Source organism: Lepidochelys kempii, chromosome 10, assembly GCF_965140285.1.
Source record: "Lepidochelys kempii isolate rLepKem1 chromosome 10, rLepKem1.hap1, whole genome shotgun sequence".
NCBI lineage: Eukaryota > Metazoa > Chordata > Testudines > Cheloniidae > Lepidochelys > Lepidochelys kempii.
Genome location: NC_136389.1, coordinates 20,711,796 through 20,735,506, shown reverse-complemented (window position 1 = coordinate 20,735,506; position 23,711 = coordinate 20,711,796). Strand labels below are relative to the sequence as shown.

General features: G+C 38.1%; 1 protein-coding gene across 1 annotated transcript in view; it reads right to left on the bottom strand.

Moving 5' to 3' along the window:
* The window catches only part of SNX29 (sorting nexin 29), a 454,788-nt gene that overhangs the window by 300,164 nt on the left and 130,913 nt on the right, over positions 1-23,711 (bottom strand). Inside the window, 1 exon segment of the mRNA XM_073362374.2 lies at positions 16,050-16,132. Coding sequence (XP_073218475.1) covers positions 16,050-16,132 — 83 coding nt within the window.

Below are 23,711 nucleotides of genomic sequence, written 5' to 3'. Positions count from 1 at the left end.
TTGTCCCTCTCAGATTTTGGAAGGCACTTCAGATTCTTAAACCTTGGGTCGAGTGCTGTAGCTATCTTTAGAAATCTCACACTGGTACCTCTTTTGCATTTTGCAAAATCTGCAGTGAAAGTGTTCTTAAAACGAACATGTGCTGGGTCATCATCCGACACTGCTATAACATTAAATATGTGGCTCAGGTCAGGGAAGTTCAAGATGGCAAATTAGTAGACAGGATGACATGTTCAGTAGGCTGTGGAACCAGAACTGTCTGGGCCAGAAAGTCATCTAGCTGTGATGTAGAAGGAGGAACCACAGTCTCACCTGGCGATAATATGGATAATACTGGGGCCCAATAAGTCAGCACAATGGGATGGGATCTCCTTGGCTAAATCGTCAGGTTGAGGAGAAGTCTGAGAAAGGTTTTGCTCAAGAGCTGCCTGAGTTGCTAATACCAGTACAATGAGATGTTTTATGAGTCTGAAGTATCTCATGAAAAATCTCCTGTTCACACGAAACCCACAGACCCCCCAATAAGGTTACACAACCAGATAAGAACCTCATGGCCATATGATAAGTAACCATGGCCCAATCCTAGAACAATCATGTCCACAGTATCTGTCAGGGAGGAGTCTCTGGTTTTCTTGAACGAGGCAAGAGAAGCAGGAGGATACATACTTAGAAAGTACATTGGGGAGTATCCTACACTGTCATCAGATGCTGTTGAGGACAGTGATGAAAAGAAGCACTGTAAGACTATTGAAGAAACAAGTCTTGAAGGCTGAGAAATGGTGTGCATTAAAGTAGAAGTGCTAGGTACCACAGGTAGAGGTGGACCCAATACTGCAGACATTAAACCAGTAGAAAGTAATAGGGATTAAGGCTCTGCAAGATCTGTAGATCCCCCAGTACTGTATATGCTATCAGTATTGTACAGTGCAGCAGGGCCAGCAGTGGAGCCAAGGTAGAGACTGGTGGAGTCAATGGTATCAAAGTATTCAGTATCAGACAAGACATTGACAGTGCCAAGGAAGCATCCTGAAAAGTTGATGGTACCAAGCTCTGAGATGAGAAGGGAGACAGACAGTACCTCAAGTGTCAGCTTTTTTAATGTGCCATTTTTGTGCTGAAACTTAGGTACCAAAATGGGTTCAAGCTTCCCAATACCAGACCTGAAGACATAGCTGACTGTGCTGAGATGTTGTAGACTCCATGTTGAAAGGATCACTCAGACAGTCAGGTTGTTTGAGTGGGTGGGCGGGGGGGAGAAAGAGTGATATGACACACGGTCGAAAGCCAGTCTCATTGTTCTCTCCATTAAAAGTATCTGAGGATGGGTCTCCCTGGACATTTGAGTCAGAACTAGCCATCCTGGTATCAGGAAGAAAAATAATGATTCTCCTGGTAAAATGGAAATCTAATGTGGAAAAACTATTACTATGGTGTCAACTGACAAAAACAACTATATCTGGGGATTAGGAAATATGTACAAAGAATGAAAGAGAGAACCACAAGTACATTTAGAATGGACAGCAAGAAGATCTGTCTCAAAGCCACAAATGGTGACAAGAACTGAATGGTGGCTGGCCCACTCTACCCTTTTATGCCTTTGGTGCTGGGCACAAGGGCACTCAGGATGCGTGCACAGACACAATTGACACTGCTGGCTGAAAGTCTCTGATTTGGGGCACATTCACACCATTAGTGTGTGTGTGTATATAAAATCATTTCACTTCTCTGAACATATAAACATGTATGAACACTAATACAGTCTAATCAATGTCAGTTATTAATCTACCTCCTAAAGAACTGAAGTACAGTACCAAGCAAGCAGAACACTAAAGATTAGCTTCTCAGGATCTTGGTATCTTTTATTTAGTTACATGTAGTTTCCATTAGCATCCTGATCAAGATTACAGTTACTCAAACTACATGTAAAATGTATCTAACTGAACAATGGAATAATTGAACTAAAGAACCACAGATATATTTTCTGTTAACATTCAACAGGTTATTTAAAATTCTTAAAAATCCTTCATTGTCCTCAGTTTATCACAGACAGGGGAGTGAGCAGTCATGCCTAGTGGTTGGAGCAGTGGCAGTCAGAGCTGGAGTCAGCAACAAGTAGTCAGGAATTACAAATCGGAACCAAGGGTCAGAGTTGGAGTCAGGAATCAAGCAGGGGAGTAGGGCTGGAGTGGACTGGAGCAGACAGAAGCAGGGCTGGAACAAGGCCAGCAGATCAGCAATCAAAGCTGCAGGCATAAGTGTTCAGCAGCCAGAGACCTGTTACTGCTGTTGAGCTCAAATGCAGACCCATGGACTCCTTGCAGCCAACAGGGTGGCCCAGCCAATCAGGTGATTCTGCTGCAGCCCAGCCAGGTTGAGCTGGCTAACCCAAGGTTCCTGACAGTGCCCAGAGGTGAAATCATTCAAGATTAAAACAAAATGCTTCATTTCTCAAATATTCACATTTTAATTTAAATTAAAGAAACAACTAGTATGGTGACCTTTTGATTGTTCTCTGCCTAGAACCAGATTCAAAGAAATAGATCAATTAAGAAGCCTATGCATAAATCTACACTGAAGATTTATAATAGTCAAAAAGATGTTAGACAAAGAATCAGTGGGTCAGGATAGCCAATAAGAACTGTATTATTTCAAGTAAAAAAACAAAAAGAAAAATAGAGTCAAATTCAGGTCCTACATGCTTTCAGTGTGGACAAATACTATTAAATGCTGAACCCTGCCAATGGCAGTAATATTCATGAGATATCAGGCAACCAGGTCATGGGCATATGTACTGAAACATCAGACCGAGGGCTGTCAAGCAATTAAAAAAATTAATCGCAATTAATCATGCTGTTAAACAATAATAGAATACCATTTAAATAGTTCTGGATGTTTTCTACTTTTTCAAATATAATGATTTCAATTACAACACAGAATACAAAGTGTACGGTGCTCACTTTATATTTATTTTTGATTACAAATATTTTCACTGTAAAAAAAACAAAAGAATAGTATTTTTCAATTCACCTAATACAAGTACTGTAGTGGAATCTCTTTATCATGAAAGTTAATTCTAAATTTGTAAGTTTACATACAAAAAATAACCGCATTCAAAAATAAAACAATGTAAAACTTTAGAACCTACAAGTCCACTCAGTTCTACTTCAGCCAATCACTCAGCCAATTTTTCCCTCCTGCCACCCAGGAGTTCAGTCACAAATTTAATTAACACATTGTTTTTTAACTAGCATCATCAGCATGGAAGCATGTCCTCTGAAATGGTGGCTGAAGCATGATGGGGCATACGAATGGTTAGCATATCTGGCACATAAATACCTTACAATGCTGATTACAAAAGTGCCTGTTCTCACTTTCAGGTGACATTGTAAATAAGAAGAATGCCGCACTATCTCTTGTAAATGTAAACAAACTTGATTGTCTTAGCAATTGGCTGAACAATAAATAAGACTGAGTGAACTTGTAGGCTCTAAAGTTTTACACTGTTTTGTTTTTGAGTGCAGTTATGTAACAAAAAAAAATCTACATTTGTAAATTGCACTTCTATGATAAAGAGACTGCAACACAGTACTTGTATGAGGCGAATTGAAAAATACTATTTCTTTTGAGACTAACAAATTCAACAAATTTGTGGGCTAGAACCCACTTCATCAGATGCACTAAATTTGTTGGTCTCTAAGGTGCCACAAGGACTCCTCGTTGTTTTTGCTGATACAGACTAACACAGCTACCACTCTGAAACTATTTCTTTTGTTTATCATTTTACAGTGCATATATTTGCAATCCAAAATGATCATTGTACACTTTGTATTCTGTGTTATAATAGAAATCAATATATTTGAAAACGTAGAAAAACATGCAAAAATATTTCAGACATTTCAATTGGTATTCTATTGTTTAACTGTGTGATTGTGCCAATTCATTCTTTTAACTGTGATTATTTTTTTTGAGTTAATCATGTGAGTTAACTGCAATTAATCGACAGCCCTAATCAGAACCATACCCTAGTCCAGGGGTGGCCAACCTGTGGCTCCGGAGCCACATGTGTCTCTTCAGAAGTTAATATGCGGCTCCTTGTATAGGCACCAACTCCAGGGCTGGAGCTATAGGCACCAACTTTCCAATGTGCCGGGGGGTACTCACTGCTCAACCCTTGGCTCTGCCACAGGCCCTGCCCCCACTCCATCCCTTCCTGCGCCCTTCGCTGAGCCTGCCATGCCCTCACTCCTCCCCCGCCCCCTCCCAAGCCTCCTGCATGCCAAGAAACAGCTGATTGCGAGGTGCTGGGAGTGGGATGGGGGAGCTGATGGGGGGCTGCTGGCATATTATTGTGGCTCTTTGGCAACATACATTGTTAAATTCTGGCTCCTTCTCAGGCTCAGGTTGGCCATCCCTGCCCTAGTCCATGTCTTGCTGAGTGTCTTACAAGGTGTGAATTCCGTAAGTCTTGGAGGAGCAAGGCACATATATTGTGTCCTATGTTTCTTTTACCTACCAGCTGCAAATATACGAGTATGTATCTATGCATGTCCCCAAAGACAGAAGTTTTTCCAACTTCTTTCTACTACAAAAGTAACTAAAACTAAACCTTGTGTCACTCCCAGGTACATTATAAAGATTATTATAAAATGAGTGGGAATATAAAATCAATTTGGGAGTAAAGAACTCAGTAAACACTGCATATTGCCAAGGAGATTCAAAAAAAGGCAGCTCTCAAGGTAGTGATATTATGGCACAAAGGCCACAGCAACTTCTTTAAATAAATGAACATCAACAATATAAACCAATGACAGAGGCAAATGAATACAAGCTTTGTGGCAAAAGGTGGCTGTAGGCTCTCAGTCTAACTGTGAGCCACTTTGTACCATCTGGCACATCCCAAGGTGAAAACAGCTATACAGCCAGCCCTAAATCTGTGGCTTCCACCAAGCTATGCTCCTTCCCTTGAGATGGTTAGAGCCATTAGTGAGGTACAATCCAGATTGGCTGGTACAGAGAGACTTTATGGCAGCCTCACATCTGAATCCCACAATTCCAGGAGACATAAACCCCCTACCACCTACTGCATTGCCCTAAACGGCTCAATACATGAGCTGAGGGGGGAGAACCTCAATGACCTTTTTCTCCCCCCTCAGCTCATCCTAAGGCTACATTTTACACCTGGAGCTGGGGTATGATTCCTCGCTCATGTACATACACTCACGTTAGCTCTCATCTAAACTAGCACATTAAAAATAGCAGTGTAGCCATGGTAGCACACAAAGCAACGGAACAGGCTAGTTCCCCCAAAGACAAACTCGCCCTAAACCCTGTGGGTACATACTCAGGGCTGTGCCACCACTGCCCGTGCTCCTGCAGTACTACTATTTTTAGTGTGCGACCTCAGATGAGAGCTAGCATGAATATGTGTACACAAGCTAAGAATCACACCCCGAGCTCATAGTGTGGACAGACCCAGAATGGGAGACTGAGACAGTTCCCCCACTCACTGAAAATATGAGTATTCATTACAGGAGCAATCTTTGGAACTGTTAGACATAAGGCTATGATTAATTCATCAGCATAAGGAGCCCCTGACATTCATTCAAGGAAATCTTCAGCAAACCCAATCCACATGACCACTGTCCCACCAGTCTGAGGGTCTGTGTAGAGGCCAGAGAAGCTAAAGGGGGGACAGCAGTATACATTCTCATAGAAGCAAAAACTCTAAAAATGTATTAAAGCTTAGCTTGCCTGACCCAGACTGCAAATTCTATTTTTATTCAAATTAAAGAATTAAGGTTACAAATAAACAAATCAATTATATACTCATGCTGTGAGAATAACTACTACTTAACCTAAAGAGACACAGGAATTAACCAAGTCTGTTTGCTACTCAACTCTTTTTTCTATGGTTCTGGAATAATAAATAGCAACCTGACAGCTGACCTTCCCAAATCTCATCCAGAAACACATTATAACCTTATAATTCTAGACACAGAAACTACAACCTGTTTAATTTAACTATATCCTATTAGAATGCTTAGTAAGCAATACAAATGGGTTTTAATAATCCATATTATAATCATATTTTTCTGAAAAAGCATGTTTATTCTTTGCTATATCATAGCCTAAGGAAACTGAATACAAAAAAATTACTTGAGATATACTTTTACCTTCCCAGAAACCTGCAGAACCCATTTCTACATCTCTGTTTTATTTTAAGTGAATTTTAGTCCTTTTAAAAGAAGCTGACTTGACAACACTGGAGAATGACCTCTAATTTATACACAGAACACATATATAAGGATTAGCAATGAAGATCTTGCCACAATACTGTGACTCCAGGGAAAAGACTGTCAAAAAAAAAAGTGATATTCTTACTAAATTCAACTTACTATTCCAAAGTCCACTGACAATTCTAGAATACCTCGGTGTTTCTACTAAAATGAGCAGCCATAAAATACTTAATATTGACATTTAAATCATTAGGCTTCAGAGTTACCGCACCACTGAGCTCCTGCTCCTTGGAGCTATTGTTCCAGTCTTTCTGCAGACTCACTGGCCTCTTTACATTAGACAAGTTTAGATCTCCAGGTTTGGTCATATCACCAGCCTTTGCACCAGTGCAGTATATACACACTACAACTCCACTGTTGGAAAAACATTTTAATATATCGACACCAAGCACATTCCACAGCCATTCTTGTATTTGTGAGTTCTGGGACTCCTGACCCCCTATCACATAATTGGCACTGTAGCTTTTGGAAGATCTCCAGAAAATGGTGCCACAACCCAATGCTGAAGTGATGAAGTTGAAGATTATACTATGAGTTTTGTTTATCCTAGAGTTCACCAGTTTCCACCTGTTTCCAACATCACTCTCCTTCCTCAACCCCATGGAATAAGCTCATTACATGGAAAACCCATTTCTAGAAAGAATGGATGGTGTGAAGTCTTGTGACAATGAAGGAAAATACCACAGGTGAAATTCACATGTAGACTGAGGATTATGATCTATACCATATTCGTACCTTTAGGCGCTTGAGTAGTCCCACTGACTTCCAGGACTATTTATATGTATAAAGTTATGCACCTACTTAAAGTACCTTCCTGAATCAGATCAGTATTACTACAAAGATCCTTACATAAATAATCAATGACAGCTAACAAAAAACACTTATTTTGTAAGAATAGTATATGTACAGCCTAGTGTGTAGGGAAAATTATTGTGAACAATGCATGTAGCTAAAATTTATTTTGAGTATTACTGATGACAATTATGGGAAACTTAGCATAGATTGAGGAAATACACTTACAAATGTACAACACAAAATTATTTATTTTTAGAAATGTTGCTACTGTTCCCCACCCCCATTTTCTCCTATAAAATTTGACCATCCTACGCAGTTTCTATTCTTATCACTCGCTAATTTGCGTAATTTTAACACAGGCTAGCTTATTTCTGTAATTTTTTTTTCATAATTACACTCATCACAGAAACTGTCAGTATCTAATGAAGGATAATTTCTGCTATTATAAGATACTTAAAAGATCGTTTTCATGAATAATTCTTAATATGAATCATTACATTCAAATAATGTCAGAAATAAAAATTGTATATAATTGCAAACAACATTCCCTTTTTATGGAAGAATATGGTTTTTGAACTTCATACAGGTATAGTAATTAATCTTTCAGAGCAGCACTAAGAAGGCTGAATCACTTCCGCAAGGGAAATGTAAATCTTAGTTTTCATACAAAGTCTATTTGATTAAATATTTATCTCAGAAATAGTAGTAGTACAGCTTGCACCAGAGATGCTGAATTACTTACACTCCCTGCCCTGCAAAAAAAAAAAAGATATGGTTCAATCTCACGTTAACTGGCAGATTTTAGAAATGAAATTTTCATCCTACAGCTCAACACAGGACAGTAATGATCAAAAGCTGCTACTATTTAATGACAGTTCGGTGATGTACTCGCACATAAAATCATCTCAGTGTAGGTCTCAATCCAGACCCTTGTGGACAACTGTCCAAACTGCAAAACTAACTGGTACCCTTTGGCAGGGTCAGAAGAGCCACCAGGGATAATGGGCACAGAGACTAAACTATCTTTTCATCCTTAGAGCTGGTTCTTTCAGAAAGGGGGAAACAAGAACTACTGCTGCTCATATTGTTTTTGTTCTGTGAACTTCATTCTCCAAAATCAAAAGAGGGGCTTGGGATAGATAATCTCTAAAACAAAAGAATATAAATTCATTTAAAAAAAACACAGAAAGGAAAGTTACTTATCTTTAACCTGGAATTCTTCAAGATGTGTTTTTTACATTTTTTACATTTACTTCTGAGGTGCGTGTCCCGGAGAGTAGAATGCTTTAGTCAGCAATGTCAATTGGTCACACCTGCTCTTGATGGCCTCGATCCCCTCCCCTCCTTGAAAGGATAAAGGGGGCTAAGCTGGAGCCTAACCAACCCTTAGATCCTGCAAGTTCAGATTATTAGACTCAACAGCAGTGGGGAAAGAAGGGTGGGTTGTGAACACATTTAAACAATACACCTCTTGAAGATTTCCATTTACTAACGGTATGTAGGAGGAAAAATACCTTCAACTTCAGTCATTTTGGTCTTAGAATTTACTGTTTCACACTATAGTCTAACTCTGTCAAAGATCAATTCTAAAATAGTGTCAGCCCCAAAATGGGAGGCAAATTTAAGAAACAGGCTGAAATATCAGAATAACTCCTTGAAAATATATAAAATTTTGTGTAATAGCTTCATGATTCAACTGCCATTTTAAATGGACAATGTTCTCATTCCAGCTTTCCACAGAATAAAGATAATCAGAAGTCTAAACAGACATCAAGTAATGTGGTCAGAGCATTTTAGCAGAACACGTTCCCTCCTCTGCTCCCCACTTTGCCTGGTACAAGGAGTGCTTCATGGGACCTCGCTCAAGTCAGAATACAGCTGTTTTGGCAGTAATGTAATTGTCCAAACCTGTCTGTATCCAGGAATCAAATAGATCTTGAATTCGGCTCTGAAGTGTAAAATTAACCACAACAATTACTTTAAGAAACTGGAATTTTTTGCAATGACATGTACTATATTATTTACAGTTCCAAAGATTCAATGAATTATTAATAGGTTCCACACTGCAACAGGTGATGTGTAAATATTAAAGCAAAACTTTCTAGTTGACTATTCTGTATAAGGAACAATAGATTGACTGTCATGAAATAGATAAGCAATAATTTTGACAGGATTTAAGATAATGGTGTTTTATACGCTCACTGCTGTGAAGCATGAACTGGAAGGTCAAGCTCTTCCACTGCCAGGGAATGTGGATGTGACACTATATTCCCACAACCAGAAGTCAGAAGACCTTTAAATAAATTATTATAAAATTCTGGTAAATGAGATTTAGCCAGTGAAAGTGAAATATCAAATTACATAGCTTGAGCCATCTATACCATGCCCATCAACAAAGCATAGGAAAATTACAATACCCATCACCGAACAAGGTTTCTCCCCCTCAAGTTAAGATATTTTCCATAAAGGGAAAATAATTCCATATGAAAAAGGGGCATTTCACTTCAAATTACAAGTGATTGTTGCACTTCTTGAGAATGCATACATTTCTATTACACAGACAAATCACTTTCCAAATAGGTTGTTTACACTGACCTTAGAGCTTGGTGGGGCAGCTAGTACAGCCACTCCCCATCACCACCATTGTAACAGATCGGGACTAAGGAGAGAGGTGAGGGAAAAGCCTCATGCATTAATGGGACCAAAAATGGTATTACTCGTTTTGTTGCTTCTGTTCAACTGATCATTAACCTCACTCTGGTTTAAGATGTTCAATATCACACCATTGTATTACAGAGCCCTAGTAAGCATTAGTATCTGTACAAATCTTAATATTTTAGTCCCAAAATGAGGTAAGTTCAACCAGAAAACATACAGTTGAATGAACTGCAGAGTCCAGACCACAATTCTTTCAAACCGGTGAAGGTGGCCAAGAGGACCTCAGAAAATGTGTTTCATAACAAGATATACAGAACAGAAAATAATCAGATAAAACATTCCCCACCTTCACAACCGGGCAGATTTTCTTTCAAGTCAGGAGATATTGCTGAATATATTCACAGAGATATTGCTGTAGAAAATACGTCTTTTTTTACCATCCTAGGAGCCTGTTGTAGGCATCGTCTCTCCTGAAACAACTTTAGAGGTTGGGTCTTGAAAATAGTTTTGGGTAACAAGCTTTTGCTGGTCAGTGTGGACTGGACAAAACATTTTTGACGCGCAGATAAGATACTGGTTTTCATTCTTCCATTCACTGACAGCAATGAAGCTGTGTCAATTAACACTAATAGAGAACATGGACCAACTTTTTAGGTATGATATGGTTTAAGCCCATATTTAAAAGTGCCTTAAAACAGGTGAAAGAGTTGCAACAGTGCAAGTACTTTTTTGCCAAAGTTTTAACATGTCATTGGTGCATACTGGTTTCAGCGAATGCCTGTAAAAAAAAACAAAAAACTATCGAATGTGGGATCAAAGGATAGATGTGGTAACTCAGCTCCAGAACGCTGCTTAGCCTCTACAAGGGCAAAGATTTCTTCTGTGTGGTGTAGAGCTGCGAGAGATTGAATTACAGCAACAACTCTTGATGCTAGCAAATAGAACTGTGGTCAAGTCACTTGGGAAGGAGGACATATTTCTGTCCCCATGATTTGCATTATATGAGTTAACTTTTCATACTTTTTTTTTGTCATTTACCACTGCAGCTGCAATTTACTACCTCTACTACTACTAGCAATTATTTTGCTTTAAGAAGATTTATTCTCCTGCCTACACCCCAAGCTCTCAGCCTCACAGTATTCCTCAATCCGATGATGACAGAGAATAGAGGGTAGTATGTGATCAGCATTAGCTGTGACGAAAACACTTTTTGAGGAAAGGAGGAACTGAGGTGTACCAAGGCCCCTGCAATGGTAGGGAACTGATTAAGTGAGATATACCCAGATAATCCTGGCAAGTGACCTGTACTCCATGCTGCAGAATAAGACAAAAAACAACAACAACCAAAAAACAAGGTAACTGCCAATCTGACCTTGGGGAAAATTCCTTCTCAACCCCACATATGGTGATCAGTTAGCCCCTGAGCGTGTGAGCAAGAACCAGCCAGCTAAGCACAGGAGAGAGAGAATTCTCAGTGCCACCTCAGAGCACTGGCCCATCCTGTTCAGTGTCCCGTCTCTAGCTGTGGCCCTCTCTGATGCTTAAGATGAAGGAGACCAAAAAACCCCAAAATACATTGGAAGCAGGAGAGGAGAGGAAATCTTTTCTTGACCCCCCTACAGGAGACTAGCTGAAGCTATGAAGCATGAGCTTCAGGGCCTCCTATTTTCTAGCCAAGTTATTTCAGTCATATCACAATTTAATGCTAACATCTCAACAATATTTTCCTTAGTGATGCACATTCAGGTCACAAACACTGGGAATGTGGCCTAACTTCTCAGTGGGACCACCAGAAAAATTACAACGGAGAAAAGGAAGTTACTCACCTTGTGTAGTAACGATGGTCTTTGAGATGTGTCCCCCTATGATTGCATCTACATCCCTGCGCTTCTGGTCAGAGATTTTTGGTAGCAGTATCCATCCATTCGGCCCGCGCATACTCTTTCCCTCCCTCGTGTTGTGCCTCGAGGCTAATTATCATTGCATGGGCAAATCACCCTCAGTTTCTACTGCAAAGACTCCATCGAGAACTCTGAAGTAGAGGGGAGGAGGGTGGGTTGTAGAGCACACATAAGGACACACATCTCAAAGACCACAGTTACTGAACAAGGTGAATAACTTCCTCTTCTTCTTCAAGTAGCATCCCTCTGGGTGCTCCATTGTAGGTGACTCCCCGAGCAGTATCCCCAATGGGAGGTTGGGGCTTCAGAGTCAAGTCTGTTATGGATGAAAACACTGTGGAGCCAAAAATAGTGTTGGAATCAGAGTGCTAATTGCTCCATCTCTAGCCAGGGGCAGTTAAAAACGAATTAAAGGTGGCTCGCCCATACAATGCTAATTAGCCTGGAGGCACAACACAAGGGAGGGAAAGAGCATGCATAGGCTGAACAGACACTGCTACCAAAGATCTCCAATCAGAAGAGCAAGGATGCAGACACACCTCAAGTAGAGCACCCACAAGGACACTACTCAAAGAAGAAATGTATGCTAAGAGGTTACCAAAACTGTAAGCATTGTCCATAGTTTACTGGTTGATTCACAGAACACCTTAAATGCACAACCCACATCCAGCCTTACCAAACTTTATAAAAGCACTATCTGTTAATTATTCACATGGATACTGAGAATTACAAACATTAGAATAGGATTTTTTCTGACTCACTTTCCTGAAATAATTATGGGAAAATACTTCTGACACAGGTTATTATAATATTTCAATCAACACAACACGAACACAACACGAACAGATTTTATTTGTAGACTGTTTAATAAATACAGGATCTTCCATTTCATTTGATCTTTTTTCAAGTAATTCCTAGCTTAGAATGAATATAGTTGTTAGGGCTGTCAAATGATTAAAAAAATTAATCATGATTAATTGCAGTTTTAATCACACTGTTAAACAACAGAATATCAATTTAAATTTATAATAAATATTTTTGGATGTTTTCTACATTTTTAAGAATATTGATTTCAATTACAATGCAGAACACAATGTGTAGAATGCTCATTTTATATTATTTTTATTACAAATATTTGCACTGTAAAAAAAGATAAACAAAAGATACAATCTACAGGTTGAAGCATGAAGGGGCACACGAATGATTAGCATATCTGACATGTAACTATCTTGCAACGCCGAGCACAACAGTGTCATGCCAACGCCTGTTCTCACTTTCAAGTGACATTGTAAATAGGTAGTGGGCAGCATTATCTCTCGTAAACTTGTCTGTCTTAGCAACTGGCTGAACAAGAAAATAGGACTAAGTGGATGTGTAGGCTCTAAAGTTTTACATTATTTTGTTTTTGAGTGCAGGTATGTAAAAGAAATTCTACATTTGTAAGTGGCACTACCGTACTTGTATGAGGTGAATTGAAAAAATACTATTTCTTTTTATCTTTTTTACAGTGCAAATATTTGTAATAAAAATAATATAAAGTGAGCACAGTACACTTTGTATTTTGTGTTGCAATTTAAATCAATATATTTGAAAATGTAGAAAAACATCCAAAAATATTTATAAGAAATTTAAATTGGTATTCTATCACTGTTTAAACAGCACAATTAAAACTGACTAATCATGATTAATTTTTTTAATCGAGTTAATATGTTTTGAGTTAACTGTGATTAATTGACCGCCCTAGTAGCTGTACATTTACCTCTCTTCCAGTAAGGTCAGACTTTGATATCTGAAAAACACTACACCACAATACTGAGTTAAAGAATTTCACTACAAGAGTAATCAAATTCTTTCATTCACAAAGGATGCCAGGAAAAAAGACTCAAAATGTAAGGATTCAAGTTGTGTATGTCAATGGAAAATACTTCCATATTTAAAGTACTTAAAAGAGCACTGAAAAGGTTTTTACACCCTGTCAAGAATTTTTCCCCTGCTACTTTAGTTCTCCAATAAAAAAAGTTTCAATTAAAAAACCCAGACATTTTTTCCCCAGTCTTATACTACACTGCAAAGGAATCTAATTTTCAGTTCCACATAGGACACTCAAAAAATCAAACAAATCTCAGCTTCTCCAAATGTCCCTTTATAGAACAATATGATATACATGTGACAAATGGGAGAAGCTTCACAATCAACCTCTATGAGTTATTTAAAGGTGTAAGCACAGCAGATCTACTGGAGGATGAAACTACTTTACCAAGAAAAGTGTAGTCTTCTAGGTATCCATTTTACCTTACTATTAAACCTTTCATCAAAGCCACACTTCTGAGCTTAATGCAAGTCAGATCTAGTACTGGCGCACATACACGTTTTTAAGGATATGATAAAGCAGGGGTCGGCAACCTTTCAGAAGTGATGTGCCGCGTCTTCATTTATTCACTCTAATTTAAGGTTTCACATGCCAGTAATACATTTCAAGGTTTTTAGAAGATCTCTTTCTATAAGTCTATAATACACAACTAAACTAGTGTTGTATGTAAAGTAAATAAGGTTTTTAAAATGTTTAAGAACCTTCATTTAAAATTAAATTAAAATGCAGAGCCCCCCGGACCGGTGGCCAGGACCCAAGCAGGGTGTGTGCACTGAAAATCAGTTCACGTGCTGCCTTTGGCATGCGTGGCCTAGGTTGCCTACCCCTGTTATAAAGAGATCAATGCTGACTCCCACACCAATCTCGCCCACATTCTATCAAGGGCCAAATAGACTGAGGAATTTTGTGTGCCACTAGGAGGAGGATGACTGGAAACAAAAAACAACACAACGTTTAAAAACACCCTGATCTCCTCATTAGCCACAATTTGCTTAATTCAAAATAAAATAGGGTTTTACTGAACACCGATAACATCAGAGAAACTAAGCTTACAAACATGTTAGCTTGCTGGAGATGAAACCTGCCCCATTCTAACGACAGCAGAGTCTTTATTATAGGCACCAACTGGATACTGAGGAGGTCATAAAACAGAACAAAAATCTGTAATATTGAATATCTCAAAATTACAGTAGGCATGATGCATACATGACAGTATGATGCACTGCATCACTGTCTTGTCTTTCAAGATGATGTCCAGTGCATTGAAGGCATCAGAATGTGAAAGGATGTCAATGTGTTCTTCACTGGCATCAATTTTAGGAAAAAATGGTTCATTTAACTGGTCACTCATAAGATTAGTGTATGTAAACATCAATGTTCTACTGTATCATACATTTTTTGGACTACCAAAAAATATTCCCTAGTTTGGCAATTATTTAGGTATTTAAATGGTCTCCAGCATAGTACTATGAGCACTTCCCAAATATCTGAAATAGAAAACACTTACTCTCTACTCCCAAGCTGAATCATCATCATCAATCTAGTCAATCATCTTTCTTTACAACCATTCCTCTGTCAACATAATGGGTACAAGTTCATATAAACATATCTCAAAAGTGTGCCATCACCTTATATATAAATATAATTCTAAAACTCTGAGATCTTGACGCTCCTCTCCTTGAAAAGTGAAAAGACAACATTTTTATCTATATTCCTAATGGAGAAAAATTGTCTTGTCAAGGAGAAGTAACCTAGACCTATTCTTGTAGTGAGGATGCCTTGCAGCATCTCCCAGATTGGGAGATGCCACTTAAAGATTTCTTCCTCATTATTATCAGAGTTTAGGAGCTCTCATCATGAACCTGGACTCTATTGTACTATGCACTGTAATAATATAACAAAGACAGTCCCTGACAAAAAAGAAAATTAAGTGCCTTAAGCACTGTCCTTTTGCTCTGGACTTGCAGCTGAAGCACTCTCCAAGGTGCTCTTTTAAACTTTTTTAGTTGTACAAGTTAGTTTTTCATTTTCTACAGCACAAAGTCACAAATAAGCATAAAACAAAAAGCATTTTCAGACAGTACTTAACTCAGCTGTAGAAATGATGACCACTTTAGACAGAGACGTAGTTAACTGTCAGCTCTTAAGAGGACTGTGTCTTCCTACAAGTCTAAACACCACCTACCATGCTTTGGGCACTACAGTAGTATAAATAATAATGGAACAAAAAAGACACCTGATCTTGGGCTCTGTGGATTGTGTACCTCACCAACTTAGCAAAACATAAAAATTTTAGTTATCTAAAATACTCAAACAACTGTAACAGCTCGCCTCTTTCTACATTATTATTAGCCAAAATATTTCATACTAAATGCATGGCTGCCTTTTTTTTTTCAAAAATATTTTCTACGATGTCTCATAATCAATATATTCTTCACTAATGGACAGCAATCTTTTTGTCAATCATGATGGAATGGTATATGCTATGTGTCTTCCCTGTACAGATTTCTCTCCTCATTTTCTCCTTACCTTCTGCTGTTTGACCTTCTCTTTTCAGCATCTGCACAGCTCCTACATACTTCTTGAGTTGTACTTTCAGCACTTCATTCTCCCTGCAGGTACAACAGTAAGAGAAAAATATTAGTACATTACCAAATATAAAAGAAGATAACCCATTTCACACATGAAACAAATGATAAAAATAAACATTCATAAATATTACTATGTTTTATCTTCAAAACTAAAAGCAGTAACCTGTAAAGAGAATTACCACAAAGGTAGTATCTAACACATACATCAGTAACACTGCAATAGGAAAACTAGTTTTCCAGCATGAGGGGAATGTGTGGCCAAGTGAAATATAGGCCAATCAATACAATATATTAAATAATTTATAACCCACAGCTTCTACATTACTTTCTGTCTATATTAGGCATCTCTAACCACATATCCACCATCATCATAGATCTGACCGTGGCTTGCATGCCAAAAGTATAGCTGGTTAATAATTGAGGGTGGACTATAAACAAAGAAATGCAGCAGTAGTTCACTTTACATACGAGTTATTTTATTCTATTTTTTCCTATGGTCCAAGTATTTACTGCTGAACAAATAAATAATTAATTCAGAACTTGAAACTGACTGTACTAGTGAAAGAGACTGACAGCCCACTTTGTAAAAAAAACTATTCAGAATGTAATTTTCAATGTACAGCTGCTAATTGAGAAAAATGCAGTAAAGTGTCAGTTACACATTTTTATTCTATTTTTCAAAGTTTATCTTCTACATCCTCATTATTTTCAATTGGAGAGAAGCAAATATTTAAATGTCCCACTATTTTGCTGCCACTAATGACACTAAAAGCTTTAGTTAAGGTCTGAAATAGAAAAGGATTGTAACAGCCTGAATTTCAAACAAAGATATAAATCAGCCACCCCTTTGAGTTCATTCAATCTCATTAATTCAATAGAAGCATTTATACAGAAGAAACAGAATTTAACTTTGTCAAGGAAGTGAATACAGAAAACCCTTGTGTAATAAAGCTTCTAGATAATCTCACTCAACATGGCATAAAAAGCACTTCATACTGCAAATGTTTTGCAAGTGGCTTGGAAGTAAACTCTGCCTGTAACAAGAAGAGACTTGGCTTCCCAATACTTCCCTCAAAACAAGAGGCTTTTTTCAGTATAGTAGACACTTGTCACTCTCTCAAACTACAGATTTAGAACGTGAGGCCATGCAGAACATTCTGCCACAGAAAAGTAGAAATGGAGATGCAGATTCAACTGTTTAGAAAGATTGCTTTTCTAAAATAGATATACCAGGTGGAAAAGCCTTGGAAGCACATTCTCCCTTAGAGGAACCAAGCTAATTGTAACATTTGGCAGCTAGACTGGTTAGGGGGGAAAGTATGCAATGCCTCAGAGGCAAGAGGCAGTCCAAATAGCAATCCAAAAGAGGCAGTCCAAAAAACTTTAAAGAGCTACAACTATCCCAGTAGACAGGTTTCAGAGTAACAGCCGTGTTAGTCTGTATTCGCAAAAAGAAAAGGAGTACTTGTGGCACCTTAGAGACTAACCAATTTATTAGAGCATAAGCTTTCGTGAGCTGATGAAGTGAGCTGTAGCTCACGAAAGCTTATGCTCTAATAAATTGGTTAGTCTCTAAGGTGCCACAAGTACTCCTTTTCTTTTTATCCCAGTAGACAGTCCTCTCCGGTCCCTACAGTAGGGTATCTTCTGTAGGAGTGCTGCCCATCAAGATCCTCCTCCACCGCACTCAAAACATAAAGGACCGCATATTGCATTCCAGCTAATAGCACTATGCCACCAAAAGATACCATCAAAAGAGTCAATGCTAAATTACGTTGAACTCTTAATTATTTGTTATGCAACATGAGGAAAGGGAACATTAATGGGAGAATGCAATATTATATTAACCTTTTTTAAATGGCTAATTTCTATCTAATTATGCAGTGTCAATGGAAATAGGATGAATTTGAAACTTTAACATGCTTTTAGAGTTGATATAGGGCTATGAAAACTAGACAGAAACACACTACTTGAATTATTTTAAATATTGTCAATAGCATGAAATTAGGTGCCAGGAATTGCACTTAATCCTGTACCACACAGCAAGCAGACTTAAGCCTCCACAGCAAAAGTAAGCACGCTCTTACTTTCTCACCATTAATCTGGCCTCAACAGAAGTTCATTTCTGCTTCCACTTTCCTAGAGGAAAAGGTTTTCAATTTCCAATTATTCTGCAATCCCACAATTGCAGCATCAAATACTGCATTTGAATCTGAAAGTAAATCCAATTATTCTGCTAGATTCCCAATCAAGTTCAGCCTAGAAGAGTAACAATAGAAATTTTAACTGTAGCCTCGAGTTTCTGTGACACCATCTAATAAAAATATTGAGAAAGTCATACTTATTTTGTCCCAATTGTACTGCCATCAAGCAATCCGTACTTCAGCTGCAGTAATTTAAACACGCACTGTTAAAATAAAGGGAGGGCTTTCCCTTGGGACTATCTTAAGAAATTATTACTATACAAAAATGACAATATAGAACATTAAAGAGACCAGAACCCTTAGGAATTTATTGGAAAATTAGGCTGCTGCTATATTCTTTATTTAAAGGCCACACAGTTGTCAAGTCAGATTTCTGATCAATGCAACCTCAGTTTAATAGGAGTTTGCTAAATCCCATGGAGAAGGAACTATTCATTACTTAACTACGACATTTTAATAAAGTCCTTGAAAGTTTTATGCATTTTAGGATATTTTTAATTTCCTAAATATGTTAACTACAAAAACAAGTCTTTTTTTCTTCAGATGGAAACGAGAAAGGTGAGATTTAGAATAAGAAAACACAGAAATATTGTTTAATTTCATGTACTAAATGACAACAGGATTAAGTAACTCATTCTTGGGAAATATTATATTTTATACCAAATCAGGGAGGAACCATTTGTCATTAACAGTGCAGACCTAACTATATTCAGTTTCAAATTAGGGGGTTTAAACATCAAAGGAATCGCAAGGCACGATAAACACTAGAATCTTAAAGGTACATTTTTAAGTTTGGGAAGATGGATAGGGAATCTCTCTATACTGAGAAACTAATACTATTTAAAAATATTGAAATTATATTATTGCATCAAAGCACTCTCAAAAAAAAAAAACACCAAAGTACACACTCACTTCACGAAGGTGGTTAAATCATATAAGATTTCATATTTAAGACCATTTAAAGCAAGCTACCATAGTTCAGTTCACATCTCATTTTCAAATGTGTCTCTTTGTAAATCAATCGGCCTAATATTACTTATTAGTCCTGAACATTTATTTTATAACACCAGAAGCAACCATCTAAATTCTAACACAGCACCCATCCCTGTGTTGTGTGAATTTCTTTTTATCTAAGGATCTCAAGGCACAAACACTTTGGCACCTGATTTAACACTCACTGAAACTGTCTTTCCATTGACTTCAATGTGTTAGATCAGGCTTGAGGGAACTTTGATTGGAACTGGGAGGGAAGACAGGGAGCAGAAAAGGAGCTAGGGAGTGTGGGGAAGGGACAGATTGGCTGGACAAAGTTGAGTGGGACAAGGAGTGGGGTTTGGGGTGGGCAAAGGGCAAGAGACAGGACTGGAATAAGGACAGGCTGGAGTAGACAGGAACACATGTCAGGCAGGTGGAACAAACAGGCAGAAAAGTCTGTTCCCACTAAAGCACGCTCTCCTCCAGAACCCAAGATTCTCAAGTATTCCTCTGCAGTCAGTAAATAGCTGTGAAACCCACTAGCAAAGTGTGCCTCTCATCTCCCTCCAATGTCTGGCCCACAGAGGACAACGAGATACTATTGCTATCAGGCTGTTAGCTCAACTGCCAGAGGTCTATGCTGTGGATCGAAAGGTTACAACCCTGATGACGACCCATCTAGATGTCAATATGGTGCCGAACGATAGAAATTCTCTTTTTTTCAGTTTGCTTTTTTAAAACCCCAGGAAATTACACACAAAAATTATGTTTAAAAAATGCTAAAATTGATAAGGGAATCATGCAAAAAAAGTTAGGAAATGACCGATCTAAGATTCCTCATGCAACCTTAATTCAACACACCCCCGCCCCCCCCCCGCGTATTTTATTTGAGTATGCAACATATAAACAAACTAGCCAGGTGACTAATTTTGCGGGTGAGGGGGCGTTCTTTTCAAAATTACACACAATTGCCCATTTTTGTGTAGACAATATGACAAAGTTTGTTTTTGACAAAACAGATTCGTTTTCCAAACTCTCTTCTTTAGTAGGATGGTTAGACAAATATAGCATAAACCTACATTTCAGTATAAAGAGTGACAGCTTTTATACATCTCAAAGGCAAGGGGGATTTTTGTCAAACTAATATTCAGTCTGAAATTGATTCAAATAGTAGGAGGTGGAATACAGTTGCAAAACTATCGACAACCACAACAAAAAATATAAAATATACTTCAAAGTTTTAACAAATGTGAACATTTTGTATTTCAAAAATTCAGTGGTTATTAACCTTTTATGAAAACATGCTTTTCAAAGCTAATTTCACTGGCATAGATAATACTGTAGCTTCACAAGATTTTATAATTAAATGATATAGTTAGCTTTTTCCTGTGTAAATTTTCCCCAAGGCAAATCAAACAATTACAGACTTTCTTGACTACGGAATTTCAGCCTTTGTAACAGTATTGCTTTAAAAATAAAGTAAAAATATGTCAGAAATAGTCATGAAGCACTAGTGGACTATAATGCATTATAGGCAAAAGAACAGAGCACATTGCAAAGTAAATATTAAAATTCCAACAGCAATCCAAGAAAAAACAGGAAATTGCTAAAAGGAAGAAGACAACAGGCTGTGCTCAAAGGTGAACTTTTGGACTAGGAGATTTATAGTGGAGTTCCTCCAGGACTGGTTTTGGGATCAATCTTATTTAATATTTTTATTAATGACCTAGACACACAAAGTAGGAGTGTGTTAAAGAAATTTGCTGATACAAAGTTGAGAGGATTCAATAATACAGAGGTGGACTGGAATATTATAGAGGAAGAACTGGATGGCCTTGAAGACTGGAGTAACAGAAACGGGATGAAATGTAATGGGTCAAAATGCAAGGTCATGAACTTAGGGTTTAGTAACAAGAATTTCTGCTATTTCATCAGCTGGAAGCAACAAAAGAATCTAAGATCTAAGCGTGTGGGTCAACCACAGGATGACTATGAGCCGCAAATGTGATGCTTCTGCAAAAAAAATGCAAAGACAATCGTAGGATGTATCATGTGAGGCACTTCCAACAGAGACAGAGACGTTATTAATGCCATTGTACAAGGCACAGGTAAAACCTCACTTGGAATAACTGTGTACAATTCTCCTCACTCATGTTCAAGAAAGAGTAATTTAAATTGGAACAGGTGTAGAAAAGATCTACTAAGATGACCAGGGGAATGGAGGGCCTATTTTATGAGATATGACTAAAGAATGTGGCTTGTTTAAATTAGCAAAAGGAAGGCTGAGAAACATTGGGGGTAAACACCAGGGAGGGGGGAAAGCTATTTACGTTAAAGGACAGCGTTGCCACAAGAACAAATGGGTATAAACTGGCTATGAACAAATTCAAGCTGGAAATCAGAAGAAGGTTCTGAAACAGCATCCCAGTAAGAGAGTGGTTCTCAAACTAAGAGATTCCCATGACCCCTCAGGGAATCACAAGGTTATTACGTGAGGATCACGAGTTGTCCGCCTCCACCCCCAAGCCCACTTCGCTTCCAACATTGAAAATAGTGTTAAATATAAAAAAAAGTGTTTTTAATTTATAAGGAGGGGATTGCACTCAGAGGCTGTGTGAAAGGGATCACCGATACAAAAGTTTGAGAACCACTGCAGTAAGAGCTCTTGGGGTATGTGGTTGACTGATCGGTTCCTAACTCAGGTGTTTGTAACTTTGAGGTTCTACTGTTTCTCACTTAGTTTCCTGCCATTACAGGGGTTTGGGGCATTGGTGCACCTTGGTCCCTTCTATTCTCTGCCTGTAGCACATAATTAAGGCTGTGAGTTTGTCAGAGGTCACGTTTGTCACAGAGCTGCAAGGGTGGTGCCTGCAGTAGCACTAGATCCTCATTACTGATGTGAGAATCATGGTTTCCAAGACTATAAAATGAAACATAGCTAATAAAGCTTAAATAGGGCATTAATTTTCAACAGCAGTGTCAAGCCTCTTCTTTGTTTTAAAGGAATGGTTATGGTAAGAAATTCATTCTAACACATGTATAAAATATTGCTTTGCTGAAGACAGACATTCTATTTTTACAATAACTATTAATGACACACAGACCCATACTACCTTAGCAACAGTTAATACTGTTCATATTGCCTTTCTTTAAAACTACATGGGAAGAAGAATCATCAAGTAAGCAGTGAATGCAAGTCTTCCAATAGTTAAAAATCTCTATTTCTGCAGTAATTCTGAAGCTGAATTATCTCTATCCCCATTTTATCTTAGATGATCTAGTACTTGAGGAAAGACTGCTTAAAATTACTCAAAAAAACCCAGAACTACTCCATCTTTATGTATTTTGGCAATATAAATGTGTCAAAATTTTGCAAACGCTACTACTGAAATGATTCTTAATATGACTGCACTTAGTATAATGTACCTGGCCTTTTAATTCATTATATACATATAATACTCTATACAAAACAGAAAATTCTACAAATCAAATGCAATTCCTCGCCTACATTACATGTCAACTCTGAATAGCTAAGGTTCCAAAACTGTAATACACTGAAACAATCAAATTTAGATAAGCTACGCCAATAATAATGACTATACAAGTGATAAAAAATTAATCAGGGTGGCAGCTGGAGGAGCAGGAGGCAGTTGCTGTTCAAGAACTGGCTCAGTAGCCTTGGCAGCTGGCAGACCCCAAACCCATTTAGCACCGGTCCAATAAGCCTCTCCAGGAGCGAATGCTTCCATTCCCTTTGGCCTCCTGCTCCATGAACCAGTTCATTAGCAGCGACTACTGCTAAAGAGCCTGGCCCTGCTGTGCCCTGACGAATTCAAACTGCTCCTGATTTCTCCTATCCATCTCTATGAACAGCTTTTCCAGGGTCCTTCTCCATCTGCCTCTGCTGTCTCTGGAGTACTGCTTCAGCCCTCCTTGCCAAAGGGTTTCCCTCTTAGGTACCAAAGGTCCTGCCAATTTAAAGACAAAAGTAGCATAATATTTTTTTTCCTTTGGAAGAAGCTGAGAAATCCTCCCACATAACACAACTTTGCTGTAGAAGGCCACAATTCTGATACTTTTCAGCATTCCAGAAATGCGACTGTTGGACTATCCTTGCTTTTCAGACAACTTTTGCAGCCCATGGGGAAGAAGCAGAAGCTTCTAGTGGTAAAACACATACTAATGTTTTCAAAAATTTAAAATGTTCATAGTGTCTCATGGGGAGGGAAGAGGAGCAGTACCTTCCAGGGCCTATGTGCCAGTTTGCAATTTTTTCTCCAGATGTTGGTAAGTCTTTAAAGAACATGGCACTTTTCAAGGTACCAAAATGGAAGAGAGAAGTCTTCCAGTCTTGTGAAAGAGATCCAGCAATCTATGCTAGAGAGATGTTTCTGCTAATGTTCACCCCTTTACATACTGCT